This window comes from Trachurus trachurus (assembly GCF_905171665.1).
Source record: "Trachurus trachurus genome assembly, chromosome: 18".
NCBI classification, from domain to species: domain Eukaryota; kingdom Metazoa; phylum Chordata; class Actinopteri; order Carangiformes; family Carangidae; genus Trachurus; species Trachurus trachurus.
The window spans coordinates 27,651,288-27,666,516 of NC_139909.1; the positions used below are offsets into that span (position 1 = coordinate 27,651,288).

Here is a 15,229-nt window from a genome sequence, read left to right on the forward strand (position 1 = left end):
CTGTCCAGTCTCAGACGGTAAAAGGTTGAAATAATTCATGTTGAGTAGTTCCACAGATTGCCATGTCAAAATCTTGCACTGTCTCTTTAATTTCTCAGTTTTGGTATCAGTTAGACTGGTGTCTTGGGACCAGGGGTTTGTGCAATGACATGACTGATAAGAGAAGGGTTGTGGCCTGCACTGCTGCCTTTGTTTGTACTTGCTCATGTCTTATCAGTTTGGCACTCAACACAGTGAGGAATTATGAAATACACTGCATAGATCTAGCAAGAGCCAGCGGCCTGACATGAATGGCAAATAGCACTTAAGGATTCAGGACATTGTTTAAGCTTCACTGTGTGTCCAGAAAGGGCCACGTCTGAAACCAAGTGGCATTGCATCCAGAATAAATTGGGTTGAAAATGATTAGAGAGCAATATGGAACAAATGAATGACTTTTCTGTAAGAAATGACTGACTTGTTTTCTAAATGACGTCTGGCGTCCACAGATGCTCCTCTCGAGCTGCCCTCTTTCCAGCTCACTCCGTCCCAGCGTCAGGTGGTCTTCCAGGGGGACAGCCTGCCGTTCCAGTGCCAGGCCTCCTTCGTGGCCGAGGACATGCAGGTGCTGTGGTACCAGAACGGCCGCATTGTCAAGCCCGACGCTGCCCAGGGCATCTTCATAGAAAAGCGCATGGTGCAAAACTGCTCCCTGATCGCCAGGTATGATGATATTCATGTCAAACTCTCACTGGCATTGTATGGGGAAATGACTTGAAGCAGTGGCATGTTTGTAACATTGTTTATTTTCATAAGAAAATCTTCAACTTTATTTTCCAGCTTTATATCTTTTTATTTAATAATTATACATATGCGTACACTCACATATACTGAAATTGGTAACACAATACTCACAATAATAATAATGATGCTAATAATAATAATAGTGATATTATAGTAGTAATAATAGTTTGTGATACAAACAGATAAAAAAAAAAATAATAATAATAAAGAATAATAGTAATAAAATAGAAAAAACTTAAAATAAAAAACATTTCCAGCTTTATCTCAACCACCATCAGGCTGGAAGTTGTGCATAGCATCTCAAGTGTTCTCTTCTCGTTTCTCCAGCGCGTTGACCATCTCCAACATCCAGCCTGGTTTCACTGGGAACTGGGAGTGCCGCATCTGGACAAGCAGGGGCAACACCACCCGGACTGTCCACATTGTGGTATTGGAGAGTTCCGCCAAGTACTGTGCGCCTGAACGCATCTCCAACAACAAGGGAGAGTTCAGGTCAGTGTACGCGCACACAAAGCCAGACACTGCTACTCAATTAACACCGAGAACTGAGGTAACCCTCTCTGATGTAAGAGCCTGAATATCACATCAGATTGGATTTTGACTTCTCCACCACAAATCATTATGCAATTAAAGAACTTCAAGCAGGCTACCCACAGCTTCAGTCATTCCACATTGTTTCAATTTGGCCTAGATGTCTTATTGAGCAAAAGGTTTGGTCAGGAACAATATGTGCTTTTAATTAGTTCATTTGACTCTGTTATCTTCCAAATTGAACACAAGTGTGTAGATGGATCCATTCTCTCAAAGTGCCAGGTATAAAACAGTATAATTAAAGCATTGCATGTTTCCTTGCTGTCATGTCAAGCACTGTGGCCCCCTCTTGTGGTTAAACATATATATGACTTCATGATTTAAGCCATAGTTAATACATTTTCTGTGTTGTGAGTGATGTTACAAACATTGTGGCTCACGTTGCGTAAAGAAATGAAAATATTTCATGACTGAGTTAATCAGGAATGTGAACGGCGAGACTGATTTGATTGGCTCCTTTCAGGTGGCCACGCACCCTGGCAGGCATCAAAGCCTTCCTCCCGTGCAACAGACTGCCGTCAAGCGCAGGAAGCTACTCGGGGAGCTCCGGTGAAGAGCAGCGGGCGTGGCGCCTCTGTGACCGAGACGGGCTGTGGGCGGAGGACGACTACTCCCGCTGCCAGTTCCAGAAAGATGTCACCAGATTTCTCTTTGTCATCAACCAGGTCTGTATCTGGCTGCTCGGTCTGTCATTTCCTGACCCGAAAATGTATTATTATATCTCTTTTACCTTCTCTATGAGAGTTTCCTTTACTCCTGATTTCACTCTTATTTTTCTCCACATCTCCCTGCTGTAGATGCCTTTAAACGAGAGCAGTGTGGTCCCCATGGCTCGGCGCCTGTTGGTCTACACCGTCGACGCTGCCAACTTCTCCGACAAGATGGACATCATCTTCGTGGCGGAGATGATCGAGAAGTTTAGCAAGTTTGTGGAGAAGTGTAAAGAGGTGAGCACTGCAGTAAAAACACAAGTGACAGAACAAGGCCCACGTCGAAGGCAGATCATGACGTGCTTATTCGGCGTATTACCCCGTCCAAGGACAAACAGATTAATGCTCAACAGCTGTTTGTTGACATGTTGTTTAATGAGAGAGGATGTCTCATCATGACTTTAGGCACAGCTGTAGGCCGACGCACTCAAACAAATCAAAGGAAAAGGAGTTTCTTGTTGTCGAGTTCCATGTTGTAAATGCTGTGGGAAAGCACAAATGGGATTATGAAGCATATTAAAGGCTAGCCGGATGACACCATGCTTGAAATGTGTTTCCAATAGTCATTTAACTACAACAAGGGGCCATGTCAGGCATCTCCCTCAAGCATGTATTTAGTGCTGCTTGATACAAACAAGATGCTGGTAGAGAACAGTCACATTTCTCATGTTCCCACTTAAATCATTTGGAGTATGTCAAATTGTTTTGCTGCTGAGTCAATATTTGCATTTTTTTTTTAACATATGTCTGTGTTTTTCCACAGCTCGGCGAGGTGATGGTGAGCGTGGTGAGCAACTTGATGCTGGCTGACGAGAGGGTGCTGTGGATGGCTCAGCGGGAAGCCACGGCCTGCTCCCGCATCATCGGCTGCCTCCAGAAGATCGCCGTCTACCGCCTGGCAACAGCACAAGCCTTCTCCCTGGTTTGTCCTGTTAACCATAGTCCGTCACCTTAAAGTTACATATTTTTGTTTCATGAGGATTTTACATCATATTTTGCTGTAACCGTTGCCTTCCAGACGTCCCCCAACGTGGCCCTGGAGGCCCACACTGTCCGGGCCAGCGACTGGAACGGCATGACCTGCATGTTGTTCCAGAGGCCCAGCCAGGACCGCCAGCTCACCTTCAAATGCAACACCACCAGCTCCTTCTCCAGCATCCTTCACAAGGTCGGCTGCTGCCAGAGATAATCACTATTTGTTCACTCTGTCGTTAGGGCAACATTAAGTGTGGGGTTTGGATTTGATTTTGTTATGTTAGTACATAAAACCAAATCTCAGTTGCTTAACATTACAACACCGAACCCCTGAGAAGAAATGACAAAACTCTGAAAATAGGCACGGCAAGGCAGCTTTATTTATATAGCGCATTTCATACCAAGGGGCAACCCAGTGTGCATAAATACATACATAAAAACAAAACATTCAACTGTAAGAAGTGTAAACGGAAACAATAACATAGAAAACATAACATTTTTAAAAGTTAAGATAAAATTGTAAAAGTTTTAAACATTAAACACAATTAAAAGCAAGAAAAATTAATAAAAGAAAGTACAAGAAAAATAGAGAAAATTAAATAAAAATAAATATAGTGCATAAAATATGAGTTTGCAGCATGAAACATTGATTTGTATTAAAGCAGAAGTAAGTGATCCGGTGGTTTTGGCTAACTTCCTGTCAGTGGATGGAGTTAGCAGTCCCCGCCCTCGTCCCTACGTCACCACATTCACACGCATCCCTTGGCTGCACACACAGAGAGGACCGCCCCTTTATGCCGTTCTCTCTCCTCATTGGATAAAGGTTGTAGGTAGGGTTGCACGGTATACCGGTACTAGATTGGTACCGGGGTACTAACGCATTTAAAACGGTACCATACTGCGCTTAGATGGGACCGGTACTTTCATTCTGCGCCGCCAGCAGCGGTGACGTCGCCGCGAAGTCGCCGCATTGTAATTTGAGCCGCGAGGAGCGAGAGAGCGAGTCACAAACGAAGCAAGGTGCTTTTTATCATTACCGTTACAGCGCCACCTGTCCATGTGCCTGTGTTTGTGTGTGTGTCTGTGTGTGTGCGCCGCGCACGAGAGAGAGACGGCCGCCACAGCCTCGTTAATAAGTTTTGTTTTTACCGCGGATCACCACTGGCTGCATGCTCTCTCTGTCTCTCTCTCTCTCTCTCTGTGAGTGAGTGAGCACGGCGAAGCAGCGCTACGCAGAGATGAATTAACGGAACGATATTGCGTTGATGGGGGTGGGGGGAACAGAATCAATTTGGTCTACATATGGGAAACAATAGGTGTGTGTGTGTTTGAGTAACATGAACGTTTGTGTTTCATTCTATAAACTACTGATAACAATTTCTCCCAAAAATTACAACTGGTCAAAATAACAAAAAAGATGCAGTGTTTTCAGACCTCAAATAATGCAAAGAAAACAAGTTGATGTTCATTTTTAAACAGACATTTTTTAATTTAGGAAGAGTTCAGATTAATATAGATGGAATGTTAATCCTGCAGCAGCAGTAACTGTTTACTGATTTCCTGTTTTATGGTCCAAACTTTTTCTATTAAAATAAAGCCAATAATGACATTTTTTGTGTTCTCTTTTTATGTGGAAAAGTACCGAAAAGTACCGAAAAGTATCGAAAAACATGTTGGTACCGATACCGGTACCAAAATGTTGGTATCGTGACAACACTAGTTGTAGGATACAAGGAAAGTTTTCTCCTCGGCTTACAGCAGAGCAGAGTGACTGACAGACCTGTGTTTCAGACCAAACACTCTATAGAAGTGATTGCTGTCGGAAGATAGAACTATTTAAGACTTATATTAACACAAACATTCCACTTACTTCTGCTTTAAAACAATTAAGATGACTTGCAGTGCAAATCAAAGATTAAGATTTAAAGTTCTTTAAAAGAGCTCAGCCATCAGCTCCTTCTCCAGCAAGGTCAGCTGCTGCCAGAGATAATCACTACTTGTTCACAACATTAAGTGTGGGGTTTGGATTTGTTTTGAATAAACAAAATCTCAGTTGCTCAACATTACAAAACACCCGAACCCCTGAGAAGAAATGACAAAACTCTGATGATACAAACTAATATGTTTGGTTTCACTTTGCAGAGCACCATCGTAGAGGCCTCCCTGCAGCTTCCTCAGTCTCTCTTTACCCAGCCTGCAGTCTCTGGGCAGCCAGAGGACACAGTCTACAAGCTCCACCTACTGGGCTTCCGCAATGGCAAGTTTTTCCCCTCCACTGGCAACTCCTCCCAACTGGCTGATGGGGGGAAGAGGAGGAGTGTGGCCACCCCCGTCATCATGGCCAAGATAGGTGAGTCATAATGTTTTGGAATCGTCATAAATGTTTCATTTTCTTGAGACAGTCTAAATCTGGAAATATTCACATGAAGCAGCCAAAACTTGACAGCATGAGAGGAACCAAATAGTCTTGCAGCTAAATTAACATTGTTTATTCTGACATCCGTGTGTGTGTGTGTGTTGTGGATCAGACGGCATAAACCTACATGTCCTGCGGACGCCCGTTAACATCACCCTGCGGCGGTTTGCCCGTGGCTCGGATGCTGTCTCCGCCTGCTGGAACCTCAGTCTGGTGGGGGGTCAGGGAGGATGGCAGAGCGACGGCTGCCGCATCCTGGGTCACCATGACAACTTCACCACTATATCCTGCAACTCCCTCGGCAACTATGGCCTCCTCATGGTAGGACATTTGATTGGACCAATTCTCCATATCAGTGTTGGGCACGTTACTTTATAGTTTTTAGTTACTTTACCCAAAAAGTAACTGAGTTAGTAACTGAATTACTACATCATTAAAGGGATAGTAGCATTTTTTTAAAGTGGGGTTGTATGATCTACAAATAGCCCCTAAGTACTTTAATTGCAGTAGCAGACTCTCTGCACTCCTCCCGTTAGCAACGCCAGCCCATAGCCCTGCCCAGAGATTTACAACATACAGTGTTGTGAACAGACCCAAAGAAACGGCCTATTTTCGTGGCCTAAAAGAGGTTTTACCTGGAAAAAAAAAACACAGTTCCATTGTTTGCTATAATATAATTTTTTCCAGCCCTTCAAAGTGCAGGAAAAACACAGTTTTTATTTGGACCGAAACCAACTGCTGGTCGGCGGGTGCTAACCCTGGGCTGAGGGTGAGTTGTTTAGGTCCAAATAAAAACTGTCTTTTTCCTGCACTTTGAAGGGCGAAAATAGGCCATTTCTTTGGGTCTGTTCACAACACTGTATGTTGTAAATCTCTGGGCAGGGCTATGGGCTGGCGTTGCTAACGGGAGGAGTGCAGAGAGTCTTCTACTGCAATTAAAGTACTTAGGGGCTATTTGTAGATCATACAACCCCACTTTAAAAAAATGCTACTATCCCTTTAAAGTAACTAATTATCACCAGGAAAAGTGACTATTGCGTTACTTACTTACTTGGACTTGCCCCAACCATAACCCTCACCCCCCATTTCTCTGGAACTAACCAACACGTTATTTTGTTACGCTGTTATTCCCATCACTGCTCCTTATTGTCATGTGTTTACTAGAATGTTGGGAAGTGGCAAAGCAGCAGTGAGGGTGGCCTTTATAAATGTAAATCTTGATAACAGCTTATACTCCTTTTTGACATTTTTTTTTATATATGTAGTACTTAAAGGGCTCTGAAAATAATCAGCTGCCACCTTCACTTATCCACCCTCCCAGCATCCATTAAACTGTCAATGAAAGTGTTGGTTGCCTTGCTCCTGGCACTTTGTAGTGTCTATAATCAGTATAATTCATAGGTTTTGACGTATATCGATGTTCAATGATATTACATAACCCGTGGACTTCTCCTCATCTCCCTTGCAGGACCTCAGCAGCATTGAGTATTTTTCTCCCAGTATCCAGCCCCTGCACCCAGTCATCTACGCCACTACTATAATACTCCTCCTCTGTCTGCTCACCATCATTATTAGCTACATCTACCATCACAGGTAAGACCCTTCACCTGCTGTTGTATTTATGTTTTGCTGGGTATGCATATTCACCTATAAGTAGGATTATTATTATTATCTTACAAACCCCCCTTTTTACTCTTTGTTTAGTTCCAAATATTAATGTAAGTAGGATATAATGTTGTTTAGAATTTAAGCAAACATCTCTAATCAGATTTATAACTGAAAACAGCTTTAAAATATTTGGATTTTACAAGATTCATAATAATGATATAACAGAAAGACTGTGATTATATGAAGAAAATTGTGATACTGTAACATCTGGATACACAGAACCAAAACCTGTCTGTGTTAATCCTGGATGTATTGTATGTCCTCAACTTTCAGGTCTGTCTGTGTGAGCCGCAAGTTTTGGCACATGTTGGTCAACCTCTGCTTCCACATCTCCCTCACCTGTGGGGTCTTCGTTGGGGGCATCAATCAGATACGCTACGCAAGCGTCTGCCAAGCAGTGAGTATACACCACCCGCACACACCCAGCATCCCGGGCTGTGTGTGTCCTCCCCCTTCCAGACTTAATCGTCAGCAGTCAAAAAATGAACAAGTGCTTCGGATGTTTTCAAGGGAAAAAAGTTGAAAACGTTGCCTGTGGCGAAGTTCGTTCCACTCATAAAACTGGCGGAAGCACAGTAAAAGATACACAGAAAGATACAGTAGATCATTTCCATGGCTGGAGGCAATCCTGCACCCCCCCTCATGGTGTGTGGTGCATTGAGACACATTCATTTTTCATTCCACAAAGTACCTGAATGATTTTTTTTTTTTTTTTGCAGAGAACTTTTTGTTTATTTATTTAATCCCCTCTGGCATGAAGCAATATCTTATAATGTGATTTTTCAGCTCAGACTGATGATGACATTCTCGGTCAGAAATTGCTTAAGGATCATAATGCCATTTAAAATCCCTCCTATCTACTGCATTCCAGCATTTTTATTTTAACTGGTGAAACCATAAAACACAACAGGAGCATTTAATCATTCTTACAGAGGATCAAGATTACATTTCATTTACTTCAGTAAATGTCACCCACATAATGGTGCAATCTCTTCTAGGTGGGCATCCTGCTGCACTACTCTACCCTGGCTACAGCTCTGTGGGTGGGCGTGACGGCGCGAAACATCTACAAGCAGGTGACGCGCAAGGCCAAGCGCTACGAAGAGCTGGACGAGCCTCCGCCGCCACCACGGCCTATGTTGAGGTATGACATCACCACTCTTAAAATCCAACAGAGAGGTCGGTGGAAACAAAACTACTGTTATGTTTGTAACACTTTCAACTGATGACTGGTTTCTAAAAACTCAACTGTGCTGCTCCGACCCCATGTAAAACATCAATAAACGTAAACTGTTTGTAGTGTTCCCATATTAAAGGGATAGTTCAACATTTTGGCAAATTGGCCCATTGCCATAATCCCTATAGTCATAGCAATAGGTTGGTCACCTTTAATTGTCGGTGCAAGCTATTTTTAGAAAGGCGGAGCGGCAGGCTGCTCAGAGCTACGCTACAGAGGCTCATTTCTTGGTTTCCCTCATCAAACTCATCAAATACTAGGGGTGCACCGAATGGCATTTTTTTGGCCGAAGCCGAATACCGAATAAAATCAAAACGCTTGGCCGAATAACCGAATAATACCGAATACTGAAAGTGGTTATAAAGTTTTTAAATAAAATGTTTTTTTTAACTTAATTTTCAAAGAAAGTAAATGTTTATTGACTATTCTGACAGTTTTTGAATATTCCAGTTGCCGTTGCTCATCAAAAAAACCCAAGTGTCTTTTAAAACAGTGGTTCCTAACCTTTCTTGGTCAGATTTTTTTTTAATTCATCAATTAGGCTGCTAGACATTTCAGGCGACCTCATTTGAATTTCAGGCGACCCCACATAGGGTCCCGACCCCAAGGTTGGGAAACTCTGTTTTAAAAGACGTCGGCCACGGACGGAGTTGGCGACATGCTGCTGGGACGAGGAACTTTGGTTTTAACTGCTGCAGCCGTCTCTCCCTTTCGTAGCCTACTCAGCATGTTGTTGTTTGGTTTTTAAATGATTAATTAAAAGGCGCGTTCCTACAGGAACGGTCCCCTCATCACTCAGTCCTCTCAGTGGCCGTGTCTCCGCTGCAGACAGGACGCACCGGCACCGGGCTCTTGGAGCGACGTGCAACAGTGCGCGTGGTCGCTGTGCAGCTTTCCCCCCACTGCTCTTGTTGCTGTTGTTTTTCCAGCAGTAGGAGTCACCTACTAATAAAGCTCCATTGGGTTTAAGCTGCCGTTTCCATCGTCGCGCGATCGCGTATTTATCAGACTTTTTTTTTTTTTTTTTAATATTCGGCCTTGCTTTGCGCTCATTCCACCGAAGGCCGAATGTTGCTTTTTTTGCAATATTCGGCCGAATATATTCGGTTACCGAATAATCGGTGCACCCCTATCAAATACACAATCCAACAACTCCAAAACGCTCTGATAGACAAGTTGTGACCTTCACATTCACCACGCTATGAGACGAAAACGGAACGTTAACAGACAGAGTTGTTTTTAGAGGGAAAGTCATGCAAAACCGCTGATGCGAGTTGCCTTCAGGGACAGTTTTTCAGCAAGCAGACTCTGTATTTACCTCAAACGGCTCAGTTTCATAACGTTCCATTATTATCTCATAGCGTGGTGAATGTGCAGGTCACAACTTGTCCAAGAAAGCGTTTTGGAGTTGTTGGATTGTGTATTTGATGAGTTTGATGAGGGAAACCAAGAAATCCCATTAGCCTCCGTAGCGTAGCTCTAAGCAGCCTGCCGCTCTGCTCCGCTGTTCTAAAAATAGCTTGCACCAACAATTAAAGGTAACGAACCTACTCCTAAAACTATAGGGATTATGGCAATGGGCCAATTTTCCAAAATGTTGAACTATCCCTTTAACTACATTTGCCTTGGATCTAGTGTTGTTAATTACAGCTATGTTAGTCTTCACTTGTTTTTGTATATGACTTGTTCTATTTTACACCTCCATCAAGTGAACAAACCCAACAGCAGAACTGAATTTACACTGTAATTATACATTATTATATATCCTGCTGTAGGTTAGTTTAATTAAAGCTGTCTGACTCCAGCATGTCCCACCATTTGTAATGCCACCTTACAGCACACTGCACCTCTCCTCCTAAAAAAGAATTGAGATGCTTTTGACATAATCAGGAGGTGTGTGATCCACTTTCTCCACATACGAGACACCTATCTTTATTTTTACCAGCAAGTAGGACAGAGCAGACCACATTTGTAATCTTACGAGCAGCCGTGTGTGTGTGTGTGTGTGTTGGCGCAACAGCCACATGGTGTCAGTGTTAGGGCCTCAAACACCATTGGACCTCTGTGTCCAGTCTGCACTCACTTGTTACCCTGCAGAACAGAAAGACTAAAGCACAACCACTTCTCTGTGCTTTTTTTTTCCCCTGACAGGTTCTATTTAATCGGCGGAGGGATACCCATCATCGTCTGTGGGATCACTGCAGCAGCTAACATCAAAAACTACGGAAGCAGGACCAATGCGGCGTAGTAAGTCGGCCCCCCGTATAGGAACGCAATTAAATCTCCTCTTGCTCACGCTGCGCCGCTGGAAATGCTGTGTCATTTTGTCAGGACAATAGCATTTAATAAGGAAGCATCCGAGCCCATGAGATCCTTTACATAGTGCCCTCAGGGAGGATCGGTTTAGTGATCGGCCAGACTGTGTTGCTTTAGTAAATAATGGATATTTTTTATGAGGGTAGGAAAAGTTTATTCCCTGAAGTTCTGATTATGGAGGCCTATTAATGGTATGTGCATCCAAGCAACAAGCAACTGCTGCCAGTTTAGAGCAAGCGCCCCCACCCCACCCCCTCTACAGTGGCAGCTGTTTAGATTGTGCAATGTGGCTGACTAATTGAGAAATCTGGACCCGTATCTGTCTCAAGTCTTTGGAGTTTAATTAATTTCTCGCAAGCAAGACGAATCCAGCCTGTGTTATTAAATGCAATGGGACAGCTACTGTACAAACTAGACGCCAAAGTTTTTCAGAGTCGTTTCAAGTTTGTAAAGTAAAATAATGATGGCGACGGATTAGGATGAGGAGAAGAAGTATTGCTTTAATGAGAACTGTTGACATTTTATCTATTTAAATATGCAATAGAATTCCAAGTTACTACTAAATAAGGATTTTGGTATAATCTGTTTTCCGACTGTATGTGAAGCCTGATTGTTCCTCTCTATCTCGTCCCAGTTGCTGGATGGCGTGGGAGCCCAGCATCGGGGCTTTTTACGGCCCAGTTGGATTCATCATCTTCGTGGACTGCATGTACTTCCTCAGCATCCTGCTCCAGTTGCGGCGCCACCCCGAGCGCCGTTACGAGCTCAAGGAGCCGAGCGAGGAGCAGCAGCATCTGGCCTCAGCCGGCGCCGAGGCCGGGCCAGATGGTCCCCGCAGCCACTGCCATCCCTTCACCCTGCAGCTGCAGCCTCACGAGGCCTCGTCCTCCTTAATGTCGGCCCCCCACGCGCTGCCCCTGTCGGCCCTGGAGAACGAGCACACGTTCTCCGCCCAGCTGATGGGCGCGGCGGGGGCATTGGGGCTGTACGCAGCCCTCTGGGTGTTTGGCGCCATGGCCGTATCGCAAGATCACCCCTACGACCTGGCTTTCACCTGCCTGTTCGGGGTGGCCGCGCTGGCGCTGGGGGCCTTCATGGTGGCGCATCACTGTGTCAACAGACAGGATATGAGACGCTATTGGTCCCAGGCTTGTTGTTCTGGGAGGCGAGCCTACTCGGCACAGGAGGACGTCCTTCTGCCTCAGCCAGACGTGGCGGTAACATCCACAGCAGGATCCGCTAATAAGGCAGATGGGGAGTCAACAAAGTGTGACCACAGCAGCGTGGACTCTTCTTACACAAACAAGAGCGCCCCGAGCGTGCGCAACTCCACCCACGGCAGCAAGCTAACCAATCTGCACGCAGAGGCCGCTCAGTGCAAGACCCCGTCGGCGCCGGCGACGGCCAACGGCGCGGCCGTTCTGGACAACAGCCTGACTGAGCATTCACTAGACAATGAAATTAAAATGCACGTAGCACCGGTGGAGGTGCAGTTCCGCCCAATGAACAACATCAACAACCCGACGGCCGCCCCGAACGGACAGGCCAGCAGGCATCACAAAAACAGAGCGCGAGCGCACCGGGCCAGCCGTCTGACCGTGCTGCGGGAGTACGCCTACGACGTGCCCACCAGCGTGGAGGGCAGTGTGCAGGGCGCCCCCCACAGGCGCCACCACCATTACGACTTGGCGGCGCGGAACAGCCGGCGGGCGGCCTACATGGCCTACAGGGAGCGGCATCAGAGCCAGCTGCAGCAGGACAGCAGTGACAGCGCCAGCCTGCCGCGCCGCCCCCGCCACGCTGACAAAGGAGGAGGCGGAGGAGGCGGAGGAGGCGGAGGAGGCGGAGGAGGCGGAGGAGGCGGAGGAGGCGGTGGTGGTGGCGGCACCTTAGGGAACGGGAAGCTGGTGACTGTAGAGCCGGAGCGAGTCCCTGCCACCGCAGCGTCAGGCTCAGGTAAAGAGTCCGGCCCTGTTCCTGTCCAGCCGCCCGGCAGCACAGAACTAGAGAGCCAACCTAAGTCATATGGGCTCAACCTTGACACTCAAAACGGCGGCACACTCAAAGAGAACGGGCAGGCTGTGCCTTTAATCAGCACGGAGAGTGCAGTCAGTATAAAGACCGGCTTGTGGAAACATGAAACTACTGTGTAGCGACAGTTTCCGTCCCAAAGACTGCATCATATGCCTCATGTCTTTAAACTGTGAAATGTCTTTTTTTTTTTTTTTTTTTTTTGATTGTACATTTCTTTCTTGGAAAAAGATTCCTTTGAAAATAATTATTGGAAAATAACTAGCCACATTTTTTTGCCACTGAATTGTCTTTGTAGATATGTTTTTGTAAATGGTCTATTTTTATAACTTTTAGTCCAACTCTTTTATTCCATTTGAGAGTTCTGTAAATGAAACTGCATGGTCTGAGCTGTGGCCCTGTACATACCCTTACCTTGGGGCTTCTCCCCCCTCCCAGTTTTCTAGTTTGTCCCAACAATAATAAAACAAAAGTTCCATTTACCTAATTAAAAGTTTTTATTCTTGTGATAACACCCACAGTCTCTTCTCTTGGGTCTCTGCAGCCAGTGCAAAGGTGAGTCAGAGCTGTTGTGTTTCCAAGAATTATTCTTGCTGACAATATATGACAAGCTGGTAATTGGGTTTTTCACTGACCTTCAGGTGGCCTCGGGTTCCTTTCTCCACAGCGGAGCAGCACTTTAATTGCAACTGACTGTGGCTTTGGGCTCTGTAGGTGTTTTCTCGCTGCCTGCTGGCAGATTTGATGAGTGCACTGTATATTCTGGGCTCCCGCTGACTTGATGCCCAGGCTGGTGATTGACAGCTGACTCACAGGGCAAGTGAAGCTGTCATGAGAAGAAAGGATAATGAGAGGAGTGTATCTCCTTCCTCCTCTACCTCGTTCCGTTCCGTCTGCTCTACAGCCGACAGCTGGAACTGGAGTCCCACTCACAGCTTGACATCGCTGTTGGGGAGAGAGAGAATATAACAGACAAAGTATGATTTGACTGCCGAGTACTCTGGAGATGGATTAGTATCACTTTTTGCTGAGTGAATGCCATGTATCTTACTTTGTGGTTGGTGCCAACAGCCACAGACAGTTCTAGTCTGACATTGTGAGTAAGTAAAGATTTATTTATGTCACACCTCTCAAAACAAAACAGCACAAAGGGCTTCACACTTAAAAGGCATCAAACAGTACAACCCACCTCTCATCACAGAGAATATTATATCAGGCAGTAAGCAAACACAATGATGCAAACCTAATAGTGAAGGAAAATGAGTGACAGTGAATGTAAATGGGTCTTGGTAAGTTTTGAAAGATGCCATATGTCTTGGATGATGTAACAGCTGAGGTAAAGTCGGACAAAGTTTTGGTGTAACTGCAGCAAATCCAGTGAGTTCACCTTGTTGAGCTCTGTTCTGAACTCCACCGGTGGCCGACGGAGCGGAGGGGAGACAGACACTGCAGTACTCACTGTCCTTTGTCTCTGTAGGGAGACGGGCTGCAGCACTTTGAACCATGTGTAGATGTTACAGCTCCATCTACTGTAGTCAGGTAAGAGAGTGAAGAAGGTGTGATGACAAAAAAGCAGGAACTGTGGGGCTTTTGATGGCTATTCTTAGCATCTCTGAAAAGTAGAGCTATAAGTTAAATTAGATTTACTAAAACATCAAATGAAAATGATCAATGGAAACAGGGCCGGTTCTAGGCAGGCATATATGAGGGGGCAGTCAGAAATGTGAAGGGGGCATCATGTGAACACATCATGCTCCAGCACTTTTTTTCTCCATGCTTATAGTAATTTTATTGAATTGGGTTGTGGTCAACCCCAACCTGGAGAAGCAGATTGCACTTTGTCAGGCCTCTACCTTCAGACCTGTCCAACTAGGGGCCAGGGGGGCCAACCAGGGTCTTAGAGCCCAAATTACTGTTGTTACTGTTGCAATGCAAAGAGCCACATTATATGGGGGGTTAGGGGTGCATGAAGATGCACTGCAAACCCAGAGGGGGTGAAAAAGGTGAGTATTCTAAACCCCTGTAGGGGGGAATTTTTGTGATTTTAAAATGTGAGTGAAGCATTCTGGTGTACTCTGAGAAGGGGGTGGGGGGGGGGGGGGGGTATACTATGGTCAAGATTTACAAAACTGAAAGGTAGTCAGTAGGTGGATTTTTGTGCTACTGCAGATAATTTTGTCAACTTGTAATATACACATTTTTTGAGTATATTAAAATGTGCTTTCTCAACTTCTAAAATTTGGATTTGAGGGGGCAAGACATTTATTTGAGGGGCAGTGCCCCTGCGTAGAGCCGGCCCTGAATGGAAACATCCTGATAGAAAATGAAATGGGTCCACATTTAGGAAGTGGTTTAGTGCTTTACTGAATAAGATAAGAACAGCCTGGTGTAAGTGATGACATCTTTACAGCGTGCCATGAACGCACCACCTTGAAGGTTACACTGAAACACTCAACACTTCAAATTTGATCAGTTCTTGTCGCCCTCCGATCATCCCAGTCA

The 15,229-nt window shown here is 45.2% G+C and overlaps 1 protein-coding gene across 1 annotated transcript in view; it reads left to right on the forward strand.

The window, feature by feature from the left end:
- The window catches only part of adgra3 (adhesion G protein-coupled receptor A3), a 33,738-nt gene extending 20,585 nt beyond the window's left edge, over window positions 1–13,153 (forward strand). The window contains exons 7-19 of the mRNA XM_083993474.1: window positions 489–702; window positions 1,111–1,275; window positions 1,838–2,039; window positions 2,172–2,321; window positions 2,848–3,006; window positions 3,103–3,252; window positions 5,202–5,409; window positions 5,588–5,796; window positions 6,944–7,068; window positions 7,417–7,540; window positions 8,142–8,287; window positions 10,532–10,627; window positions 11,331–13,153. Of these exons, the coding sequence (XP_083849600.1) occupies window positions 489–702; window positions 1,111–1,275; window positions 1,838–2,039; window positions 2,172–2,321; window positions 2,848–3,006; window positions 3,103–3,252; window positions 5,202–5,409; window positions 5,588–5,796; window positions 6,944–7,068; window positions 7,417–7,540; window positions 8,142–8,287; window positions 10,532–10,627; window positions 11,331–12,849 (3,467 nt within the window). The 3' untranslated portion in view covers window positions 12,850–13,153. The remainder of the gene's footprint in view (window positions 1–488; window positions 703–1,110; window positions 1,276–1,837; window positions 2,040–2,171; window positions 2,322–2,847; window positions 3,007–3,102; window positions 3,253–5,201; window positions 5,410–5,587; window positions 5,797–6,943; window positions 7,069–7,416; window positions 7,541–8,141; window positions 8,288–10,531; window positions 10,628–11,330) is intronic.
- Window positions 13,154–15,229: the final 2,076 nt, after the last annotated feature.